Source organism: Elephantulus edwardii, unplaced genomic scaffold (genome assembly GCF_000299155.1).
Source record: "Elephantulus edwardii isolate Elephantulus edwardi_28Jun2011 unplaced genomic scaffold, EleEdw1.0 scaffold00089, whole genome shotgun sequence".
NCBI classification, from domain to species: domain Eukaryota; kingdom Metazoa; phylum Chordata; class Mammalia; order Macroscelidea; family Macroscelididae; genus Elephantulus; species Elephantulus edwardii.
Genome location: NW_006399839.1, coordinates 1,727,889 through 1,752,531, shown reverse-complemented (window position 1 = coordinate 1,752,531; position 24,643 = coordinate 1,727,889). Strand labels below are relative to the sequence as shown.

The following is a 24,643-nucleotide window of genomic DNA, read 5'->3' as shown; positions in this document are numbered from 1 at the left end:
CGGCGCAGGAGAGGAAGGCCCCCTATGAGGTGGATTGATTCAGTGACTGGGATAATTGGGATGGGAGTGTCAGAGACGGTGCGATTGGCACAGGACAGAGCGGAGTTTAGGGTTGTTGTACATTGGGTCGCTATGAGTCGCAGGCGACTCACTCGACGGCACGAAACAACAACAACAACAGTGTTTCCTTGCTCCATTTGAACAGCAGCTTCTTGATCTAGGTGTAGATTCCACATGAGTACAATTAAGTGTTCTGGCATTCCCATTCTTTTCAATGTTAGCCATAATAAGTAGATACAAATAATTTAGTTTTGCAAAATTTTATGTAATTTGCACCTGATCAAGAATTGGTAAATACAGCAGCCTCTTCTTATCCATGATTTTACTCTCTGTGGCTTCAGATATCCAGAGTCAGCCTGTACATTACAGAAAGAGTTCTTAAGTTTAAAATTGTGCATTCTTCTGACTAGGATGATGACATCTCATGCTGCCCTCCATTCTATTCCAGCCTCTCCATTCCCTTGTCCTGCTGTCGACACTACATAGGCTACCTGATTTAGTATGACAGCATTTGTGTTTAAGTAACTCTTATTTTGCATATTAATGGTTCTATTTTATTATTGGTTATTGTTAATCTCTTACTGTGCATAATTTGGAAATGAAATTTTGTCATAGGTATATTATACACGTCTTGGGGGGACCCCATAGTGTATCTGGGGTTAGGCACTATCTGTGGTTTCAGGTACCTGCTGGATTATTCATGAAGGATTAAAGGGAGAACTTCTTTACTGTACTGCCTCAGACTCATCGCTGTTGGCTCAGAGCCAACTGTTAACTGATGCTTCAGCTGGTTTTCAAAGGCTGTAAATTGCCTTGGAGGAGACAGCCCCCATCTTTTCTCCTGCAGAGACTGGCAGATTCGAATCACCACTGTCCCACCAGTACCCAAGAAACTTGTCTTATGAGCGCAGGATTTATTTTTCTGTTTCTGGCATCTTGTTTCAACATTCTGTTTGCAGTTAGTTCCTCCAGATTGTTGTGTGTAGTTGTAGATCTTTTGTCCCAGTTGCTATTATATCATTACATTGTATCAGTATACAGACTTTTTTGTCCACTCTACTACTGATGAGAAATAACTTGGGTAGTTTACTAGTATTTGTTTAAAACGAGTAGACATAAGTTTGCCAGCATCATTCAGTGATGCTATAACTAGTCTGATGGCATCCTTTTTTCTTGAGTCATTGACTCAGCCTGATCGCGAGAAGAGCGTTTCTCTCCACATTTATTACCTTATGATGTGGCATCATTATGTTAGGTCAAAGTCCGAGAGTTTCATATGAAATAGTTTGTTCGATTATTTCATTTATAGGTTTTTGTATTATTCAGGTTGAGATATTAATCACATTCTTAGATGTGATTACTAATTACAAAAACTGTTATTAACTGAGGTGCTCATTTAATTAAACTAGTATTTCATAACTTTACTATTTTCTTCCGTGAATTTTGTTACTAAACTTGGTGAATCTTAATTTTTAAAGGAAGAAAACAGAGGGAAGTGGGGAAGGGAGTAAAGTGTGTATGAATAAATGAATAAAAAGGCTAAGGTGTGCCAACACTCCTCACTCCCCCCAAAAAAGCATTTATTTGCAAACCACTATTTATGGGTTGATAGGTGTATTTTTTTCAACTTTAAATATAACCATTTTTTTAAAACGTAAGAGTGCAATAAAATGTTACTCATAATTTTTTAAAAAAGAAAATACGAATGGGTTAATTTGAGTCTACCCAGTTCATTAAACTCTTAGTGGAAGGGCGCTCATTCTGCTGCAGAAATAAAAGTTAAGCATAAAACACTGTAACACTTCCCCCCTTTTACCTGTTGGTTGGAGAGCTAGAATTTAAAAACTGTGTTGAATGAGGGCTTACAGAAACGTGGTCATACTTCCCTCCCGACCATGTAGTGTGGCCCAGGTGGCAAGGATGCTCTCAGATCTCACAGCCCCAAACAATCCTCTCGCACCCTGCCCTCTGCTTAGTTCCATTCTCACATGTCTCACTCGCCATGACATGTTGACTTGCATGTCCCCCCAGCTCTAGTTCTGCATGCAGCTCTGATATGGTCCCTGCTTCATCCACACTGCCTCCGACCCATCCCAGACCCAGTCTCCCTCTAGAGTGCGCTGCCAGAGTCGCCCTGGCGCGGGTCTCCATGCTGCACTTTCAGCTCCCTCATGATGAACTCTCACCTAAAGCCAATTTTTCCCATATAGAAATGAGACCATGTTGATTCCCTTTCGGAAAATCCTCCAGGTACATGCCAGTTTACTTAGGATACAATTCAAATCCCATACCATTGTTTACACAGCCTGTGTGATCTGGCCACACTTGCCTCTCTGACCCCATTTCGTACTTTGTCTCATGCCTTTTTATAAGCTTCAAACACAGTATCTATTCTCTTCCCTAAACCCAAATCCTGTTCCTGTACTTTGGGCCTTTGTTCTTCCTGTCCAACCATCTCTGCCTGCATTAGGAGTGTCCCCTTTGCTCCCTGCCTCTTCCTTCCACCAGTCTTATGCCTCCTTCTGCTTTGTCCCAGCAGAATACCAGCTCTGCTTGGCTAACAATGTTGTGTGTACCAGCAGCATCTTGGGTGGGCTTGTGTGTTTGTTGAATGAACTGAAGATTGCCTGAATCAGGAATAAAAGTCCATTCTTATCAGAACCTTTTCTTCCTAAATCTTGTGAGGATCACCATACTCGAAGTAAGCGTGTATCAGCTTTTTGTATGACCCACATGTTGATTACCATTACTGTTCCCATAGTGACTGTGCACCTCAGTGTAGTCTGGAGTGGATATATGTTGACTGAGCACTGAGTTAGATGGTTTGGATTTTGTTTTGGCACCTCAGGGATACACACCACCCTGTTAGGGGCCACATCATCTGAGGATCAGATTCATTCTGTTTAGTATTTATATCGCAGACAGCAAAACCTGTCTTGGACTTCATAATTTTGTGGTGCCGTAAAGAGCAGTCCAGGGGCATCTTCTGTGTATTTCTCGGTTGGATTTGGCCGTCAGATCTGTTTTCCCCATGTTAGGGCGAGGAACAGTGGGCCACGAGAGTATCCATGATTGAAAGTGACGCTGTGTTTTGATTAAAGAAAAAGAAAATACAGCGTGTGGTGCAGCTCTGTGGCCTGGTAAGAATATGGAAGATAAATACTTGCTGATAACAGCATTCTAACAAATAAGTGTCAGCTCCAATTTTATTCTCCTTTGGCTGGGAAAGCTGTGACCTCCTTTGAGTACTGGTGAGTGAGACATTCTGCAGCAGTGCTGAATATAAAAGACCCTGCTCCCTGGTGAGCTAATGCCAAATGCTGGATCGCCTCTGAAGATTTTGCCAAGGCCTGGTGTCAGCTGCTAGCGCAGAGACAGAGCTGTGTGATCGTTGTAGTCCATGTCTTGAAGGAATAGCCAGAACCATTGCTGTGCACAGGGGCAGAAGATACTTAGGGGTTGCCTCATGATTTCATTTTTCTTTCAATCCCATGAATAGTGTAACACCATGAGTTTCTTAGATGGAATTAGAATGTCAGAAACAGAAACACACGAGCTTAGTGATCCTTCCCTTCCCCTTTGGTCCTTCCTCACCTTATGTAAAAATAAACACAGGAGGGAGGAAAAGGAAAGAAATGAGGGGACCTGAGTAGAGGGGGCAGTAAGAGCTGATATTCATGAGGGATGGAAGGTGGAATGTGGGGAGGAAACCCTTCGCTGAAAGCCAAAAGGGTACACCTCGCACCAGCCGGCACTTGTTAGCAGGCGCTTTGTTGGAGCCACAGAGGTGGAATCGGGCTCGCAGTTTTCACCTGGTGAATGGCAGCATGTCGGCACTCCCATCTGCTTTATGTTGCTTTTTTGGCAGGTCGTTTCTCCCACCGTGAGTTGTGTGGGGGAGTCTAGGCAGATGTCAAAGGTCTGTCCCTACTTTTCTTTCAAGCTGGCAAAATCATGACTTTTTTCCATCGTGACTGCCACTTGGGCATACTGGGGGTGTCAGGAGTCTGTCACAGTGCTGGGGATATTTGTAAAACACAAGCAAGCAGCTATGACTTTGAGGTGTACTGTAAAATATATTCTGCAATTTGGGGAAATAATAGCTTTTCATTTGAACAGTAGGAAAGAAGGCTAGTGTATGCTCTCAAGCAAAGAGAGTTAAGATGATACATAAAGTCTTAGCTAGTTTTAGTGTTGATTGATCCTTTATTGTTACTTAAACCTTGATAATATGGCTGGGCTCAATAGGGTTCAATGAGATAAATGTATGTGGTTTTCTGCCACTCCCGCCAAAACTTATTACTATCTTTTAAAGTAAACAGTAAATGGGGGAGGAAAAGAGAGAAATGAATAGGATTGGGCATACCCAAGTGAGCAAATATGTGCTTTCGTTGTTACAGGCGACAAAATAGAAATTCCACTTCAATCAGTATTCTCTCCCAGCCATAGCCTCATTGAATTTTCAGAAGGCTGCCCAGACACTGTGACTAGATAGTCTGGCTTCGTTTTCTAACCTCAAGAGAGATTTTAATAACATGACCTTCATAAGCCTCCTCAAATTTTCAGTTGGCTTCTGCTTTTTAAGCACACATCACTGAGGAGAGCAGCTCTTATGTCTTTGTTGGCATCTTGATAATGCTATTAGCCTGTACCAACAGGGTAGAAAATCCTCAAATCCTTCAGCCTTTGAATCCAGAGATACGGATTCAGAGCCTCTTTCTGTCCCTGCTTTTCTCAGGAGGTGTCCAGAGAGTATCATGAAGTCTTGGGCCACGGGGCGGTGGGGGTACTATTTTACATTAACATGAGGTGTACCATTGCTCCCTTAGTACTGCCATGCCAAGGATGATACCCTTGTGGTCTGGAAGAGTACATGTCAAGTTTATTGCCAGGGAACAGCTTAGTATTGAAGATGGAAGGGTAATCAAGAGGGACAGTCAGAGAATGTGTTAAATTTCTCTCTCTCTCTCTCTCTCTCATACACACACACGGGTAGGGAAGAGAATATTCAATGAAGCAGTATTGTTTCATTGTTTTTCTGTATTGTAAAAAAATAAAATAACTGACCTAAAAGATATAAAATGTGAGTATTCAGAGAGAACTTTAAAGGTAATTTAGTAGTTATTAGTACTACTTGATCTTAGTTAAAACGGAATTTGTATGAGAGCAACTTTTTTTTACATTTAATGTCTTTATCAGCAGGTTTCATTTGAAGTTTAAAAGGGAGGTAGTTGAAACTGTGGAAGTATGTCAAAGTTTCACAGAATAATTTCACCAGATCCTGTGGTTTGGATATGAGTGAGGACTTACGTAATAAGAGATAGCTTAGCTTGTGAGTAGCAAAGGATCTCAACAGAGCCTTTGTGAAGACTGCCAGTATAAACTATCTGTTGTCAAGGAAAGGAAATGATAAAGTAACATTAGCAAAATATTCCCGAGTGAGGATCTATAGAGTAAAGCAAATTATGTCTGGCAAGAGATGAGTTAATGACAACTTCCAAAATTTTAAGACAATTAGTTCATAATACAGAGCATGTTTAGATAAAATTATCTAAATGCATTCTGCATTGTGAATCAGTTATCAAAACACTTTTTTACCATGAAGGAACAGGAGTTGATTAATATATTGTGCTTTGCAGACACATGTAATACATCCTGGAAATTCAGTGTAAGAGGTAAACCAGTAAATCTTCCTTTTCTTTTTTAAGATCCAGGAGATTTTAAGAGAGATAATTTAGACATTGATTCTTTTTCTTCCCTTACCCTCATGCAAGTCTCCCTATAACACTCACCAGCTCCTTTATATTTCTTAAATAAGCAATTTTAAAAGATGCCTTTTCACTACCAGTAGAAGTTACTTTTTACATCCTCCTATTAATAATGAAACTTCTCCTCAGTGCTATACTATTCTCTGTTGACATCAAATGTTCTTGTTCCTCTCACTTTGGAACTTCTTAAAACTATTACTAAATTAATCTTAAGTTTTGATTAAAACGATGTCCATTCATGCCGCTGTGGTTTATTAATTGCTTTGTGTCGAGCACCAGGCTAGTTACAAGGGATGCAGAGGCCAGCAGGACAGACAAGGTTACTCTCCTCAGGGGACTTTCATGATAGTGGAGGAGATAAGCTGAGAAAGTAAGCAGTGGCGTGGCCTCTGTGACACACTGAGGGAAACATATTGGGTGTGGAGCCATTGGATGCATGACGAATCAGTGTAGTGTCATGGAAGAAAAAGTTAGCAAGATAGAATGAGAGCACATTTCTCTCTCTATTGGGATATAGGTTTTATTTTACTCATTGGACCTCTGAGAGTATAGAATTTCAGCCAATTATGATGGGGGTGGGGAGAGAGAGAAAACATACATACATACACATAATATTTCACAAATAATAGGCACACTTTTTTTTACTAGCTTTCCTTCCATTCCCATGGGGTTAAGTAATTTATTTCATAAATAATCATTGTTTAAAAGTGTGCAGAATACACACATACACATGGTGTGAAATTACAGTTGAGTTTTGTGATTCTTCTTTTTTAAAGAAAAGATTTTATATTAAAGCACAAAATGTCTACCAGAATCCTACCAGAATTTCTTCAACATGCTTGCTATGCATGCCAGAGGGCACTGTTGTTTCATATTACTATTTTTTATTTCTTTGTAGAAGCCCTGTGGTATAGTGTGTAGTATGTCACACAGCTAACCAAAAGGTTGGCAGTTCAGTCCACTAGGCATTCTATGGGAGGAAGTTGGATAACCTCCTCTTGTTAAGATTTACTGCCTTGGAGACCTGAGGGGGGAAGGGGGGTTATTGTGAGTTGGAATTGACTTGATGGCAGTGTGTTTGTGAGTTCTTAGGTAATTCGCTTAAAAAAACCCTCAGAGAGCTGCTATCAAGTTGTTTCTGCTCATAGCATCCCTCCACTGGGTTTCTGAGGCTGTAAATTGCAAAGGGAGGAGATTCCCCACTTTTCCCCCTTTAAGCCTCTGATGGATTTGAACTTCTGGAGATACGCAACATTTGGGTTAGGTGTGTAACTCTCTGCGCACCACACCAAATTGGCAAGGGCTAATTATTACCTTGTTTATCCCTAAAGCTCACACAGCATCTGTCACAGACAAAGTATGCTTTAGTAAATGTTGTGGTATACACAAGCTCCTCTTAATAGCTGCAGTGCCAAAGAAGAGGTGAGTCCTCATAGTGGTTGACAGAAAAGGATTCTAAGGAGAGAACTAATGTAAGAAGGCTCAGCAGAGAAGGTGGAAATGTTATTGGACTTTGAAAGCTGGGGTTTCAGGAGAAAGGAGTGGGGAGTTGTGCAGAGTGGCAGCAATGCAGATGGGAGGCGCACAAAGCCATAACCTTTCCAGACAGGCTTGTGCTGGGTATGGGGCTTTATAAAGGTGCGTTACACCTGAGTGAAGAAGGCCCGGCCTGCCTTCCGAGAGAAACATGATGCTATGCTCGGGAAATTCAGCCAGAAAGGATAGAACAAAACCAACACAAATGGAAAAGCCCTGTCGACAGTGTACACAGAATAGTGTGGGATCATTTGGCCGGTCTGGAGGCTCAACTCTTATGATTTCTTAAAAAGATGATGCTTGGGTTAAGGTTGAAAGTGAGCAGCAGTTAGATGGAGCATGTTGTTGTTGTTGTTGTTGTTGTTGTTAAGTGCCATCGAGTTGCAGGCGACTCTTAGAGACCCTATGAAGGAGAGTCCTCAACACTTGGTGTGTCTTTCATCCTCTCTCCAGGTTCATAGGGTTTCTGGAGGCAGGCTATTACGGAAGTGGATGCCACTCCTCCTTTCAGGCTTGTTTTAATCGGGGAGCTCCACCCCACTCTCTGTCCGCATTGGGTAACCAACCATTAACGTATTTGACACATCAGTGTCACAGTGTTCAGCCTCACAGCAAACACAAGTTACTGCTGTACGGCAAGTGGACACACCAGGGCTATACGACCTGCTTGCCACATAGGAGAAGTTTATTCTGGGCAAAAGAACAGCATAGGCCAGAAACAGGCATTTGAAGCAGCGTGACATATGCAGGAAGTTTGCAGTTTTGAAGCAAGATGGGAGAGGAGGCTAGAGATCCCTAAGAGAGTACTTGTCAGTCACCTGAGTGCAGGGAACTGTACCCTTGACCCCATGTTTGGGAGGAGTTTGGGGTTTGGACTGTTTTTTCCTCTACCTTAGACTGAAGGCCAGGAGGGAATAGGTGGATGTTATGCGAAGCTAAACTGTAAAAGGGATTTTGCTAACAGTTTCCTTTTTGAGACACATAAACCACATGGTATCTAATTTAGAAACGTAAATATGTTATCCAAACCTTCAAGTCTAGGGAAGCTCCAGAATGAACTAGGATGAGTCAGTTGCTTTGAAACTGGAGGTATGCAGGGTAACTTTCAAACAAAATATTTTCTTATTTTTTTAATTCTAGGGGAGAAAGGACCTTTGAAGCTTAGAATAAAGATTTCAAAACATCTGCTGAAGTATTTTGAGATTTACTTGTAGCATAGATGAACTATGATAACAAAACACTCAGTGAAGAGGGATTTAGTGTAATAAGCTTTCCTCATTCCGGTTATGAATGATTTTGTAAATCACTCTTGGGTAGATATCCTTTATCTATGCCAGTTAGATAGTTCCTTTCAACTCCCAGGTGCTTTTATTTTGTTTATAATAAAAGGTGATTATAAAATTTATTAGATGCTTTTTCTGTATCTGTTGAGATGAATGAATGGTTTGATATTTTTTACCCCTCTCCCTTCAACTGTTAATAGATAATAGCATTAATAGATTGGCCAGTGTCAGTCTTTGGTTGTATTTTAACATAATCCCCATTTGGTCTTGATCTTTGGATCCTTTCAGGATTCCTTTGAGCTGTATTTTGTTTCACTTTGCTCTGGTGATGTAGTTACTAGGGAGTTGCACTGTTAGCTCAGAGAGAGCACCTCTCTGGGGGTTCGAATCCACCAGAGACTTAACGGGAGAGATGAGCAATCTTCTGTGTGATTTAATGCCTCTGAAAACTCACTGGAGAGTCTGCTGTGAGTCAGTTCTGAATCCGTGGCAGTAAACTGAGTTTGAATGTTTTGTTTAGTATATTTACATTTATATTAATGAACAGAATTGCTTTCCATTTAAAAATGAATGTGTAGGAACCCAGTAGAAAGAGTCAGACGGCTTTCTTTTGTAATTTGCTCAAACACTCTGTGTAAGAATTGCTTGATAAAACGCAAGTTACTATGTATGAGGTGGGTGCTATCTCTTTTTGGAGTGTTTTCAGGATATTTAAAAATTCTGTTTTTATAGAAAATTGTTCATTATATGTTCTTCAGATATATTGGCATAATTTTATCTGTAATTACTCCCGTTTTTGTTGAGGATTGTTTGTGTCCCTGCCTCTTCTTTTTCCCCTCCAATCAGTCTTGTCTAGTGGCTTGTCTTCTTTGGATCTGCCTGCATTGAAGAAATGTTTTTCATTTTGTAAACCGTTTTCTAGTTTTTTCTGTGTGTTCACATCAACATCCTGTTCAGCCTTGTGTTTTCATTGTGTTGTTTTTTTTGTTTGTTGTTGTTGCTTTTTGCCCTTTACCTACTACCCCCAACAACCCCCAACTTGAATGCTTGCTTATTTTAAGACTTACTTTTAGGTACGTAAGGATATAGATTATTCTCTAGAGTACTGTTTCTCTAAAATCATGACAAGTATCACTTTTGTTATCATTCCAATTTTCATATTTTCTGATTCTCACTGTAACCCATGATTTATTTAGGGAATCCACACTTAGATTTCCAAACATGGATATTTTGCTTTAGCTTTTTAAAAGACTGCTTTCTAAATTGTATGGTTTAGAGAATGTATATTCTGTATCATAGAGAAACGTAAGACTTTATTTTTAATCATATTAAAAAAGTTCATTGCCTATCAAGTCAGAACCCACTCCTGCTTTAGTAGGCTGGTAAAACAGCCTGGTCTAGTTTTGCAAGACTTCCTGTGTTCTTGGAAAGAATGTGGGTTTGCAAAAAGCAAAATGTTACACATTCCCAGGCCTAGTCTCCTAGTATACCCTTTCCCCTCTTACACTCATAGTAATTTTTTGTCTGCTTACTTTTTAAATGTGGAGAAATATATTGAAATCTATCAAAATTATATTTACACATTTCAAAACTATGTTGACAATGATAAAACCATGTTTTTTAAAATTTTATTAATTTCAATGAGCATTTACAGAGATTTAGGATTTCCATTCATTCATTGTTGCACTTTTCCCCCTGCCCACCCCTCCCGCCCAGTTTGCTCCTCTCTTTGAAAAGTAAAAAAAAAATTCTTTCATTGGTATATAAAACCCCTGCCCCAAGTACACTCCACTATGCAACCTTAATTCTGGACTCTTGTGATAATCGTAATACCCTATAATATATTGCTTTTAAACTCTTCAAGACCATGATTCTTAAGCTTTCTTTTGCAGTACTCTTATTTTCTAATGCTATAGTTAATTTTTTAAATTGTTATTTATTAGCTATATATTTGTTAGGTATACCATTTTTTTTCTTATTTTTCAATGAAATTTCATTACTTTTTTTATAATTAGCATATCCATAGGGTTGGGGTTTTTTGGGGGGGTTGTTTTATTATACTTTTTAATCAGTTTAATAATCTTTCTGTTTTGGGTAGTCTTAATCTATGTTTCCATTGTCATCTTATACTGCTCTTACACATTTTCACAGCAGAATAGCCATGGTGCCTCTTTTTTCTTCCTTAAAAAGCATAATTCTGGCCTATCTCAATGCCTTTGCACATATAATTTTCCCTTTTTGGAATGATGTTTGCCATTTTCCTCTTAAGCATCAGTTCTCTGTGTAAATGTCCTCCCTCTTTTTTTGGAGAAGTTCTGTTTTGGACCCACCCCTTTGTAAAATAACGTCCTATTTGCTATCTTAATGCTTACTTTTCTTTTTAATACTTGTAATTATTTTTTGAGTTTGTGGTCTGGAATTGACATCATTATTTTAGCCATGTTATTTATGTGTTGATTTTGTTCATTAGTCAGTGGAGGGAGAAGGATAGACACTGACCTAACAGGAATAGCTCAGTCAAGTGGAGGGAGAATCTCCAGCCTCCCAGCCATCTGTTGGAGCCGCTCATAGCAAACGCTCCAGAGGCTTTCAGAGACTGGAAACCACAGGAGAGGAAGTGACCTTTCTCCCTTGATGGAGAAACTCATGGATTCAAGCCAGCAGAGAGGCACTGCCTTTGGGTTAGCAGCTTCACTCCCTACGATTATACCCCAGTGCTCCCTGGTGAGGCTTTGTTATGTGCCTTCCCTTCCAATCTACTAGGACTCTACGCGACTCTGTGAGCAGACTAAAACTGTGAACAATCTCAATCGCTTCACCATCCATCCTGATGCTGCCAATTGGTCCAGTGGTGAGAATCTTTGTCTTCTTGACATTGAGCCTCAATCCATATTGAAGATTGCAGTCCTTGACCTTCTGCAGCAAGCGCTTCAGGTCCTCCTCAGTTTCAGCAAGTAGGGTTGTGTCATCCGCATAGCGCAGGTTATTGATGATTCTTCCACTAATCCTGATGTCACATTCCTCCTCATACAGCCCAGCATCTCGGATGATCTGTTCTGCATACAGATTGAAAAGGTATAGAGACAAAATAATACATCCCTGACTGACGCCTTTCTTGATTTTGAACCATCCACTGTCTCCCTGCTCTGTTCTGATGACTGCCTCTTGGTCCAAGTATAGGTTTCACATTGTTGTTGTTTGTTGTTATGTGCCGTCGAGTCATTTGCAACTCGGTTTCGCATTAGCACAATCAGATGTTCTGGGATTCCCATTCTTCTCAGAGTCAGCCATAGCTTGTTGTGATCCACACAGTCAAAAGCCCATAGTCAATGAAGTACAGATAGACATTCCTCTGGTATTCTCTGCTTTCTGCCAAGATCCATCTTACATTAGCTATAGTATCCCTAGTACTGCGACCTCGTCTAAATCCAGCCTACACATCTGGAAGTTATTTGTTGACATATTGTTCCAAACATTTTTGGATAATTTTCAGCAGAATCTTGCTTGCATGTGGTAGCAATGATATTGTTCGATAATTTCCACACTCTGTTGGTTCACCTTTCTTTGAAATGGGAACAAATATCGATCTCTTCCAGTCGAATTTCAAAACCATTTCAGGAACAGTTTTGAGGCCTTGAGCACCAATGAGCGTAGACCAAATGAGCTTTGGGAGGATATCAAGAAAATTGTCCGTGAAGAATGCAAAAGAAGGCTGAAGAAGAAGAAAAGACCAAGATGGATGTCAGATGAGACTCTTGAGTATTGCATTAGAGCACCGAGAAGCCAGAGCTAAATGAAGAAATCAAAGAGCGAACAGAAAATTTCAAAAGGCAGCTCAGGATGATGAAGCAAGATACTGTAATGAAATGTGCAGAGAACTAGAGTCAGAAAATCCAAAGCGCCGGACTCGCTCAGCGTTTCTTAAGCTGAAGGAGTTGAAAAACAAATTTAAGCTATGGGTAGCAATACTTAAAGATAGTTTGGGTAGAATGTTGAATGATCCAGGAAGTATCAAAATAAAATGGGAGGAGTACACAGAGTCACTGTATCAGAAGGAATTGACTGACACAGAGGAATTTAGTGAAATAACATATGAGCAAGAGCCTATGGTGATGAAGGAGGAAGTTCAAGTTGCTATGAAGGAATTGGCCAAAAACAAGGCTCCAGGAGTTGACTGCGTACCACTTGATTTATTTCAACAAACAGACGCTGCCCTGGATGTGCTCACTAAGTTGTGCTAGGAAATCTGGAGGACAGCCAACTGGCCAACTGACTGGAAGAGATCTATATTTGTTCACTTGTATAGAATATAAATTTAATGTCCTGTTTATAAATGGACAAGTATACTGGTGGTGTACTGACCTAAAGGCTGCACATCTTGGGTTGTAGGAATCCAGTGACTGACAGGAGAAAGAGGAATAGTCCCCTCCTGTTAGGTTTCACAGTCTCCACATCCTGATGGAGGAGCACAGTGAGTGAGTGAGAGAAATAGAATGTTAAATTTCCAGTCTGATTCTGGGCATGCCTCCGAAGAATGGCTTTGTGCAAGCTCCACTTTGTCTGGCGCCCTTGCTCATCTGTAGAATACTGAGGGTGGGCTTTTATATCAGACTACATGAATTCTATTTATAATCCGGTTTCTGGATCAGAGAAATAGGACCATTGTCAACGCTAAACATTTTATCAAGAGATTTGTCATAACCTTGTCTATTATCCTGGTTGTTGTTGTTTGTTGTTATGTGCTCTCAAGTTGTTTGCAACTCATAGCGACCCAATGTACAACAGCCCTAAACTGTGCTCTATCCTGTGCCAATCTCATTGCCTCTGACACACCCATCCCAATTACCCCAGTCACTGAATCAATTCACCTCCTGCGCTGTCCCTCTACTTAACCCAGCATGATGTCCCTCTCTAAAGACCTGTCTCTCCTTACAACATGTCCAAAGTATGTCAGACAAAGCCCCAGAATCCTTGCCTTCAAGGAGCAGCCTGGTTTAACCCTCTCTAGGATGAATCTGTTTGTTTTCTTGGCAGTCCATGGTACATTCAATACTCTTCTCCAGCACCACGGCTCAAAGGCGTCAATTCTCCTTCTATCCTCCCTAGTCATTGCCCAACTCTCTGATGCATAACAAGTGATTGCAAAAACCATGGCCTTTATCAGGCGCACCTTAGTCTACAGAGAGGCACCATTGCTCTTGAGTACTTTAGAGAGGTCCCTAACCGCAGACTTTCAGGGAAGAAAAAGTGAAATGGGAACCCGCACAGGTGAGTTGTGTGGCCTGTGGGCTTTCAGGTGGTGATGACACAAGATTCTCTCCTCAGAGTAATCTTTCTCACCATCATTTGGCAGTGATGGTGCGGATAAAGATATTGATGGCTTGATGATCAGCTAGCCAGTATGTTGGGTAACAGATTCCAGATCAAAGATGGTCTCCGTAAGTTTTGATTAAGAGCCATATTTGACAGAGCATAGCAGTCCTGCAGTGCGTCCTGCACAGGGTGGGCGTCAGGGACCGGCCCACTGTGCGCTGGCTTTCCTGTGACCTGCGGCCCAAGCTCAGAAAGAACCAGACTGCTCTTTCTCTCGGCCTCGCTGTTTTACTGTTACTATGAGAGCAGCCAATATTATTAGGGTTTAAAAGTACATCCCTCTAAAGAAATTTTAAGCCAGTGTAATCAAATTATGTGTATGTGTATTTTTCTCCCCTCTTCCCCATTTTTATATAAATAGGGCATGTTGTTCACCCTGTTTTTACCTTGCCTTTCCCCTCCCCTTCCAACTATTTAGCTTGGAGGTTTTTCTGTATCAGTATGCAAAGCCATTTTTCTCTTACGTGGTTGCACAGCACATAGTCTTCTATTGACGGGCATTTGGCTTGTTTTCACTCTGAAGTATTACCAACAGTGCCATAGTCAATAGCTTTCTTTGCACACAGCTTTGATTTTTTTCCTTTTCAGTATACATGAATTTGCAGTCAGAGTGGATCCTTAAAGTGGTATAGCTTCATCAAAGGGACCATTTGACTCTCTCAAGCTAGTATTGTCACCTTTGTTCTCTTGTGTCATAATCATAGATCGAGAATGAATTTTACAGCTGGAAAGGGATCTGTTGTTGTGTGCTGTCCAGTGTGAACGTAGTCATAGCTGATTCCCCAGTTAGTTGTCAGAGGCTGTAAATCAAACAGGAGAAGATTGCCCATATTTCCTCCCCCAGCTGCTGGGGGATTCAAACCACACACCATCAGGTTAGCAACACAGCGCCTTTCCACTAAGCCAGCAGAGAACTGCTTTCTTAGGGAAGGGATTTGAGTACTATCTAGTCCAGTGCTTTTCAGACTGTGGTGTTACTGACCCCTGAGCAGCCAGTGCATCACCTGAGAACTTTGAGAAATGCAGATTGAGGGGAGGTTGAACTTTGACATGGATGAAAGTCTGGGGAGCCAGCTTTTTGTGTGAACAGAGGATTTTATATATGGGAAAGCTAGTAAGACTATTGAAATCATTTGTCAAAATTAGGTAGCTTGGACGGCCTCTGTTACCATTCCAGTATAACTTGCTATTTGCTGTATCATATTTTAAGTCTGACATTTTGTTATTATTATTGTCAGTATTTATAAAAAAGTCATTGATTTACTTTTTAAAATTTATGTTTAACTCTAGGGTATTTTTATTGTTGTTCTAAATTAGCTATTTTTGAAATACAGTAAATCCTGGTGAATACTTTTGAGTTCTCCCAAACAATTCTTTAGATTTCTCTGACTTTCTTATACCAGGCCTTATTAAATGGATTTACTGTTATTTTTCACAAGCATGTCATATGTTGTGTTGACCTGTGGCTTCTGACTCCCTTTCCAAACCCCTCACAACAGGCTCCTCTATTCCTTGCATTTTTGTTATGTACCTTCCAGTCAGAACCGACTCAGGGCTGAAACCTTGGGAGGAGACGACCCGTTTTTCTCCCCGGGAGCAGCTGGTGACTTTGAACCATGTGCCTTTGGTTTAACAGCACAGTTTCTTACCACTAAACCACCAGAGCTCCCTCTCTATTCCTTAGGGTAGAATTTGCAACCTTCCCTTTCCTCTCATTTCTATTATGGAAATTTAATTTTCGGTTAGGTTGGTGTTAGACTGGTTGTGTACATCACGTTCAGAAATCAGTACACCTTAGCCTTGCCGTGGAGGCTTTGTTTTCATTGACCCACATGCTTGACATCCATCATTTCAGGGATGTATGTTCCTCTGAGTTTCTTGCTAGCATGTAGGCTGTTTGCAGGCAAGTACAATCTATTTATTAAACATCACTTCAGGCTCCTTGCATCATTCCTTGTACTCATGAGTTAACGGATGGCTGTTGGTTGCATTCATGTGCACAGTTGGAAGTCCTCAGAATAGAAAGCATCATTTGTGGCCACTCCCTACATCTGTAAACCCAGCCAGCTATGCTATAAACATGCTGCTGACGACAGTGGAAGGTAGTTGTAGATTAAGATGATCATTTTAAACTCCTCAACTAAAATTTACAGCTGGAAAAGTAACTGACCCATCAGTAATCCTATATTTTGGTTGTATGATGTATCAGGCATAATGTTCTGTATTGATGATGGTGAGTTTCTAGGGTTATTTTCATCAATGACGAACAGCATGTTTTTACCAAGGATATTGCCTTATGCCTGCATATGTTTAAGTAATATGCATTTCCCCCCTCCTTGTAATAATGAAACTTAGAAGTATCGTGTTAATTGGAATGGAAAACTTTTCAAAATTCTTTAAAAAATTGGGAACTCCGGTGGCCTAGTGGCAAGAAGCTGCACTACAATCCCAGAGGCGCATGGTTCGAATCCACCAGATGCTCTGCCGGGGAAGGAGGGACAATCTCCTCCTGTACCAGTCAGATCTGATTTGACGGTACACACAAATAATAAAATTAAAAAAAAATTCTAGTCATTATTATGAGTTTGTCATGTTGAATAACCAAAAACGAAGGTCTGGTGTTTATGATGCACCTTTTAATGCATTAAACGTTAAAGAAACACTTCCCATGTGCATCAAAACATCTTTAACATGATAATAGTAGTAATAATGTTTTGTTGTGCATCACAAAGTAGCAAGCACTCCTTAATTATTACTAACTAGAGCAAGTACCTTGAATTTTAAATATACTAGGTATTATAGTAGTTAGGAGGAGGACTTAAGGTTGGTTGGATATTATCCAAATTATTTTGCAGAACATGACCATGTTGTTGTTGTTGTTGTTGTTGTTGTTATGCAATGTTGAGTCAGAATCGACCCGTAGCTAACCCTCCAGCAGATTTTCCATGCAGGTTAATCTCACAGGAGGAGATTGCCTATCCTTCTCCCTTGGAGCAGCTGGTGGCCTCGAACCATATGCCTTCAGGATTGCAGTGCAGCTTCTTGCCACTAGGCCCCCAGAGAACATGACTGTAGCAGAGTATATATGGTTTATTACATATAATAGATTGGACATTTTTATTTTAATTTTTCCTTGAAGCATTTTGGCTTTATATTTCACACAACATTTCATTCCTTTGAGCAGTGCTCAGAGTATGTTTTAACAGTTTTCAAGAACTTGTAGAAAGAAGCCACATCTTGGAGATGACTTTTCAGATGGTGGTTTCCTGGTAGAGACTGGGATTTTGCTTCCCTGAATTATTTCCCCACGTATCTCTCTTAGGAAGAGGAGATGTGTGTGCCTGCCTCAGGGCCAGAACCAACCGTGTTGAAAGAATATGCCGTTGTATAATTATAAAATTATTTTTTAAGGTTACTTTTCTGCCTAGTTTATAATTTCTGCTGCTTTGGGGGGCATGTTTTTTGTTTTGAACTTTTTGAATGTTTTCTCATTTTTTTTAACAAGTCCTGGAGCCCTCACAGTGTCCTGGGCATTCGTGGGGTAGAAAAATGACGGGTCTGTTTTAGGAGTTTCAGGTGGCATAAAAGATAGATATTACACAAGTGGAACAGGAGGCCAGAATAAAAGTTCATAATGCAGCATAACTAATTTTTTCCTGTTTGGCGTCTTTACTAAAGTTTGTCTACAAATTAACACAGTTTGTCTGCCATCAGATAGATACCATGGTATTACTGTCATCAGAAGTCAGCTTTGCTAAAGTAAAGCTGTGTCTTAGCTTTATCTTTTTGTTTCTAGCACCCATTTCCTACCAAAACTTAGAGTGTTTCTTTCTTCCTAGTGAACATTTGTCCTGTGCTTTCACCTTCTTTCTTCATGGGGAGAGTAATGTCTGCACAAGTGTGGAGATTGCCCAGCACCAGCCAATCTATCTGATCAGTGAGGAGCATATACACATGGCTCAATCTTCACCTGCACCATTTCAAGGTAAGTGCGTGGGATTGTCTCCCCAGCACCCCCATCCCCAGCAGAGGACTAGTAATTTGACCAGGACTGTCTTACAGGATGAATCATTACAAACAAAGTCAGTTTCTGAAAGAGAAAGGAAAGATTACCATTTCATAAGTAAGCCATAATAGATGCTTGGAGAGTTTGGTGGCCTAATGCTCTTCTGGCTCGATGATGGTAAGTCTCCAGCAGTTTGAGTCCACCAGCAGCTCCTTGGGAGAAAGATGGACAATATTCCTTTGACAAGAACTTCCAGCCTCAAAAACTCGGTGGAGAGTCCTGAGAGTGTGATCTTCTTGGTTTGGTGAATAATTGTTTGCTTCCTCCAGCTTTCATATATGCAGCATGGTCTCTTGTGAGATAGTATTAAAGAATGAAATGAAGAGAATTCCCTTTATAACAAAAGATCAGTCTTCAAAAAGTCTAATCTACTGGATAATTGACAGATTCTCTCAATTAAAGGGTTTCATTGTTTTGTATGTTAACACAGTTCTAGGAATGTAATGATACAGTGCACTTAAAACCAACGAAGAAGTTTATCTTTTGCTTTTCAAAGAGAGGAGCGAACTGGGGGGAATGGGGTAAAGAAAAAAGTACAATAATGAATGAATGAAAATCCAAAATATCTGTAAATGTTCATTAAAATTAATAAAATAAAATTAAAAAACAAACCAACCATCAATATTAAACTTAGTCTTTACAATTTCAGCACCATACCAGATTTCAGAATTGTGTACAGAAATGAAACCAAACTCCCGGTGATCAAGTTGATTCAACTCAAGACTCAGAACAACCCTCCCTGGGGTTTCTGAGACTCTGAGTCTTTATGGAAGGGATCTGCCCATAGGTCTCTTGCTGGGATGCCAAAGGATTCGAACCCCTGACCTTTTAATTAGCAACCCAACACATAAAACATCACACCACATACAGTACCTTCACTGTTGCTGATCCTAGGCGTTTAATATTTTCATTGTCTCAGCTTAAGTTACCACCTAGATAACTGTGCATTCTAAATCTTTACTTTTGTCTTTGGAGATTACAGTTTTCTGTGAAGAACTGTTTTTAAAATGTTCTATTAGGTTGAACTGTATGGAAAGCTCTCCTTTGGTTCAGTTTCTATATGAATGCCAGAAGTGCCTGGTTGAAATAATGTATCAGACAGAGTGTAATTTTATTTAAAAGTGATATTTTAACAAACTTTATAAGGTATGACTTCAACAGTGTGCCATATGAATATTCTCTAACAAGATAGTTGCCCTAAAAACATTAAATCATCATTAAAACTCTGTCCTCATTGTGTATACCTCCACTCCCAGTGCCATTAGATTTGAACTGTGTGCTTCAACCTGTAATTTTGGGTGTTTTTGTTAATGAACAACCATTTGTTGTATTCAAAACAACCCAGTTCTTGGAGTTGTACAGTATACATATTATCAGAATTATTTAGCTGGACCATACATATTTCCTTGAGTATGAAAGTGCTGGAGACTATATGACTTTGTCTTAAACTTACTTAAAATGATGAGTGTGTGTTTTTAGCAGTAAACAGTTTAACGGTAGGAATCCCTAGTAGTGAGGGAAGGAACTAACCTCCTGGATTGGGAAAGGTACGGCTCTATGGTCCCTCGAGTCCACTTAGTTTCAGTGTTAACAGTTTGTCAGAAACGTCTGGAATCATAGACAGTTCTGTGGGTGTGGCCCTGCTCATTCCCCCCAATTGTATGGCAGAGGCAGGTCCGCAGGGCAGGTGCAGGCCTGTAGATAATTACGGTTAACATAATTATCCAAACTGATGTGGGAATTTCTTCCAAGTGTTACTGCAGGAAAATTGCCCTTGATTAAATGTGTTAGTTGGAGTATTTTCATCTCATTTGGATCAGTGAGGAAGTGCAAAAAAGCACCAAGAACTGTGTGGTTTCTTCATTATCTTGATGGATATGACATCCCATACAGTTGTTTTATATATAGCTATCCATAGATATATGTACATGTAGCTAGATAATCTATGTAATAACTACATTGAAGTGTTTTGGTGGTGCTGGTGTTTTTCAGGGTTTGGGTTTTTTTTTAAATCAAGATTATGTAAAAGTGACCTTTATTCCCCAGAAAAGTATAGTCTGAAAGGTTGCAAAACTAGCCCAGAGGCTAAGAACTGACTGGGTTATTCATAGTGTGATGTTAGTTGTATTTTTGTGTCTAGCTCAGTGAACATGAAATCAAGGTCAAACACTGGAAGAGGAGCAAGACAGCAGGCCTTTGGGTGTTGAGAGAGATTTTAAGTTACTGCATCCAGAGACCTATAAAATTGTAACTCAGCATTACCTTTCAGGCTGGTACATCAAGAGTCTTCTGCCGGTGGCAGTTTTACTTCTTGCACCATCACAGACTTGTCTGTAGTCTTCAGAACTCTAGGAAGAATGATCAAATTCTAAGCAGTTTGAGGGCTATACATACTGAAAGTTTTAAATGCAAGATACAGTGTTTGTTTAAGCTGTTGTTAAACAGATATGTTATATTTCAGTGTACAAGTTATATACTCTATGTTGTAATAATACTGTCATTGAATCGATTCAAAGTCATGGTGACCCTAAAGGACAGAATAGAATTACCCTTTTGGGTTTTCTGGACTTGCAGTCTTTACAGACAAGGACTGCCATATCATTTTTCCTGGAGGGGTTGGTGGAACTGAACCCTTAACCTTTCCATTAGCGACTGTTTAGCCACTGCACCAACAGAGCTCCAGTTTTATTTCCTTCAGATACTATTATCAGTTGAATGGCCTATAAATAATAAAAATTAGTAAAATGAAGAACTTTTGAAAAATTGCACTCTAAGAGGGGCTGAGAAATAAAGAGCAACATACTTGAAGGAATGCCATACTTAAGTCCCTTACATGTGGAATGTTGCACTTCAGTAACAATTAGTACTTGACCTGTCACCTCTGTGTCCCTGCCTTTCTCCTCCCGCAGTACTGGTAAGTCCTTATGGCTTAAACGGCACGCTGACAGGCCAGGCGTACAAGATGTCAGACCCAGCCACCCGTAAGTTGATCGAGGAGTGGCAGTATTTCTACCCCATGGTGCTGAAAAAGAAAGAGGAGCTGAAAGAGGAAGAGGAGCTGGGATATGATGATGATTTCCCTGTGGCAGTGGAAGTAATTGTTGGTAAGAGGAAAATATTTTGCCTGAAGAAGTCTTTCCTATCTTCTTGATCTTCCTTAATTTAAAAAGATAATCATTCAGATTCATCAGAATCAAGTTCTGTAATTTTCCCATCTTTTTTATTCTCTTGACATAGTGGTATGTGCTGAGTAGTTCTCTTGCCTGAAGCACCAATGGTCCCTGTATTCCAAATGCTATTACAGGGTTGAACACATAGTTAAACACCTCTTCAGTTCTGAGAGAATGAGACTGAATCACTCTTGGCAGTCACTGCTTCTTGAACACTTCATTTTCAGCACTGAACATGGACTTGGATCACTGGTGTAACAAGCGGGGAGTCTCTGGGAACCCTGTCTCAGACCCGATTCTCTCCTTGCTCTTTCCGTACAGGTGGTGTTCGGATGGTTTACCCTTCAGCTTTTGTTTTGATATCTCAGAATGACATACCAGTTCCTCAGAGTGTTGCCAGTGCTGGTGGCCACATTACAGTTGGGCAGCAGGGACTTGGGAGTGTGAAGGACCCAAGTAACTGTGGGATGCCTCTTACTCCCCCCACCTCTCCAGAGCAGGTTATCATAGGTGAGTATTCCAGCCTAAGATGTGCAGGGTGGAAGGGCGTCCAGAAAATCCCATCGCACCCCTTCAGCCACCAAGATGGGAATAGATGAGAAAATTCACTTGCAGGAAGTCTTGATGGACGAGATGCAGGAAGGGAGTTTAAAACAGAGAAGAAAATTTTAAACAAAGTTTATGTGCTTTAGAATTTTAATTGTGCCTGTATTATATTTTCCTTGATTGAAATTTAGTTATTTCTCTTAATTACTGTACATGTGCCTGCACCTTTCCACACAGAGACAGGAGACAACATGCAGGCCACCCTTTTTATAGATGCTACAATCAGAGAATGACCACAGATTTGCCCAGATGGTCATTACCAGCCCAGGGGCAAGTCTGGGATAAATGCTTTTTCCCTATTACGTTACTCTGGTACTCAGGAGCATTTGACAGATGTGATATGTCTGCAGTGATAGTAACTACTAATTACATGTGAAAGTTTTGACAGTCTGCATACTCTTCCTTCATGGAAAAATTCAGAAATTTTTAAAATTGGTAGACTTTTGCCTTTTTTTTTTTGAATACTCTCTTTCCTGTATCAACTTTTTTGTTGTGATGGCTGATGAACTCATTTTAACTGGGAATCTTGGTCATTTAAAAAAAGGTATTCATTACACCTGAAGTAAAATTAGATTATCTCTGGGCATTTCATATGAGCCATGTTGGTAGGACCATTAGACTAAATATAATCTTGACTCTTAAACTTTGAAAACAAGCTATCAAGTATGAGACACACGAGGGAATTTACCTGGCATGACATGACATAAGGCAGTATTTTAAAGTCAGGAGCATAGTGCTTGACATGCAGTGACTATTCAGCAGCACCTGTGCTAGATCATATCCACTGGGAAGGGTGGGGTTTGTGAGTGGACTCACCTGGTTTTTACATCTGACTGTATCCCTTAAAAGTTGAGGGACACAGTAGAATTCCCATAGTATTTTTGAGTCTCACTTTCTTTCTCTGCTAAATAATACACACTTTATAGTGTTTATAGGCATTTAAAGTGCTTTATAAGCAGTAAAGCAATGTAAGAATGCTAATTTAGAAAATTCAAAGCAATACTTAAAATTCAGTCTCAGCATGAATTAGGAAGTTATCTGGAGGAATCCTTCAATTGCTGGGGAAAGGAGTCTCATTGGACAACACTTTATCTCTGATTTGCCGGAGACACCTATAGACTGAGGTGTTTTTAAAAACATAGGTCTCTAGTTCTGCTATGGTAGCAGAGAATTTAGATGAAACTTTGTCCTAGACTATACATGAGCCAGTTCTTATTAAAATTGCTTTAAACTGGAAAAAGAAAACTCCATAGTCCATAGTCTTTTATATTACTAATCATCAAGAAGGTAAATTAAGACTTCTTGTTGTATATCATGGAACTGATCCATAGCTGACCCTCCAGTGGGTTTTCACAAAATCTCATCAGAGAAGGTTGCTCATCTTTGTGCTGTGAAAAAGCTAGTGCGTTCAAACCTGGTACCTTTACTTTGGCAGTGCAGTTTGTAGTCATCAGCAACCTGCATTATGCAGATAACACAGTGTTGCGTGCTGAAAGTAAAGAGAACTTGAATTGCTTGCTTCAGGGGATCAAAGAGTACAGCTTTCAATATGGATTACATCTCAACATCAGGAAGAAAAAAAAAACTTCACTGCTGGGCTGCTAAGTGACATCATGATAGGTGGACAAAAGATTGAAATCGTCAACATTTTGGTCTTACTGGGATCCACTGTCAATACCTCTTAATACAGTTAGGAAATCAGAAGATGTAGTAAGAAAGTCTGCTTTCATGGACTTCTCCAAAGTACTGAGGAGAAATGATGTCAATTTAAAGGTTAAGGTTTGCCCGATTCAGGCCATGGTCTTTCTGATCACTTGCTATCCATCTGAGAGCTGGGCAGTGAATAAGGATGACCAAAGAATTGATGTCTATGAATAGTGGTGTTAGACAGGAGTACTGAGCATCTGATGGACGGCTACAAGAACAAACATATGTCTTGGGCAAAGTGAGGTCAGACTGCTCCTTGGAGGCAAAGATGGCAAAGTTTTGCCTCACATATTTTGGGCATGTTGTTAGGAGAGCCAATTCCCTGGAGAGGGACAGTAATGCTTGGAAGAGTGGAATGTCAGAGAAAGAGAAGAAGACCGTCGATGAGATGGATTGACACAGTGACAGCAGCAATGGATGTGACTGTGTCAGAGATGATGAGGATGGCTAGAGATAGAGCAAGATTTAGATCTGTTTGTTCTTAGGTCGCCATGAGTGATACTCAGGTAGACAGCATGTAACAACAACAAAGCCACCAGAACATTCTCTATAAAGAATAGAATGTTCAGTATTTTTTGAAAAGTTTTAATCTGTTTTTTAGTCCCAAGTTTGGAGTTTAATAGTTATATTAAATTTTCAAGTGATCTGATTTTTCTAGTTGGTTGATTTTCTTTTACTTGAAACTCGGGGCCATTTGTAACAGACTTCAAGGCAGCCCCTTTGTCTAGGTGCCACCCTTAAGTTTGGTTCAAGCTTGAAAACTCACAATGTAAGAAACAGATTTTATTTCTAGTGGGTTTCAGTATGGACTTATTTCTGTACACCTGCCAATCCTTCCGTTCAACACTTTGGCCTGCGCTTAGCCCTTATTAAATCCCCTGATACTGACTGAACTCTTAAGTAAACTGCTGCTGTCTCTTATGGTGATCCTAAGACCATTTGACCCCTTTAGTGAACATTGTAGCATATTTTGGGGAAGAGAAGGTATAGTACAGATAATGATTTCTTTCTTCCCTTTGTCTTGTTTCATAATTGGCAGTGAATGACCAAAATTTCTTGATTCTCAATTTGTTT

At 40.1% G+C, this 24,643-nt stretch overlaps 1 protein-coding gene and 1 pseudogene across 1 annotated transcript in view; one reads left to right on the top strand and one right to left on the bottom strand.

Annotated features, from left to right (window-relative positions):
• LOC102854828 overlaps nucleotides 1-2,211 on the bottom strand; it is a 27,019-nt pseudogene extending 24,808 nt beyond the window's left edge.
• MED13L (mediator complex subunit 13-like) overlaps nucleotides 1-24,643 on the top strand; it is a 295,915-nt gene that overhangs the window by 213,088 nt on the left and 58,184 nt on the right. Inside the window, exons 4-6 of the mRNA XM_006890397.1 lie at nucleotides 17,860-18,005; nucleotides 20,996-21,190; nucleotides 21,578-21,766. Coding sequence (XP_006890459.1) covers nucleotides 17,860-18,005; nucleotides 20,996-21,190; nucleotides 21,578-21,766 — 530 coding nt within the window. The remainder of the gene's footprint in view (nucleotides 1-17,859; nucleotides 18,006-20,995; nucleotides 21,191-21,577; nucleotides 21,767-24,643) is intronic.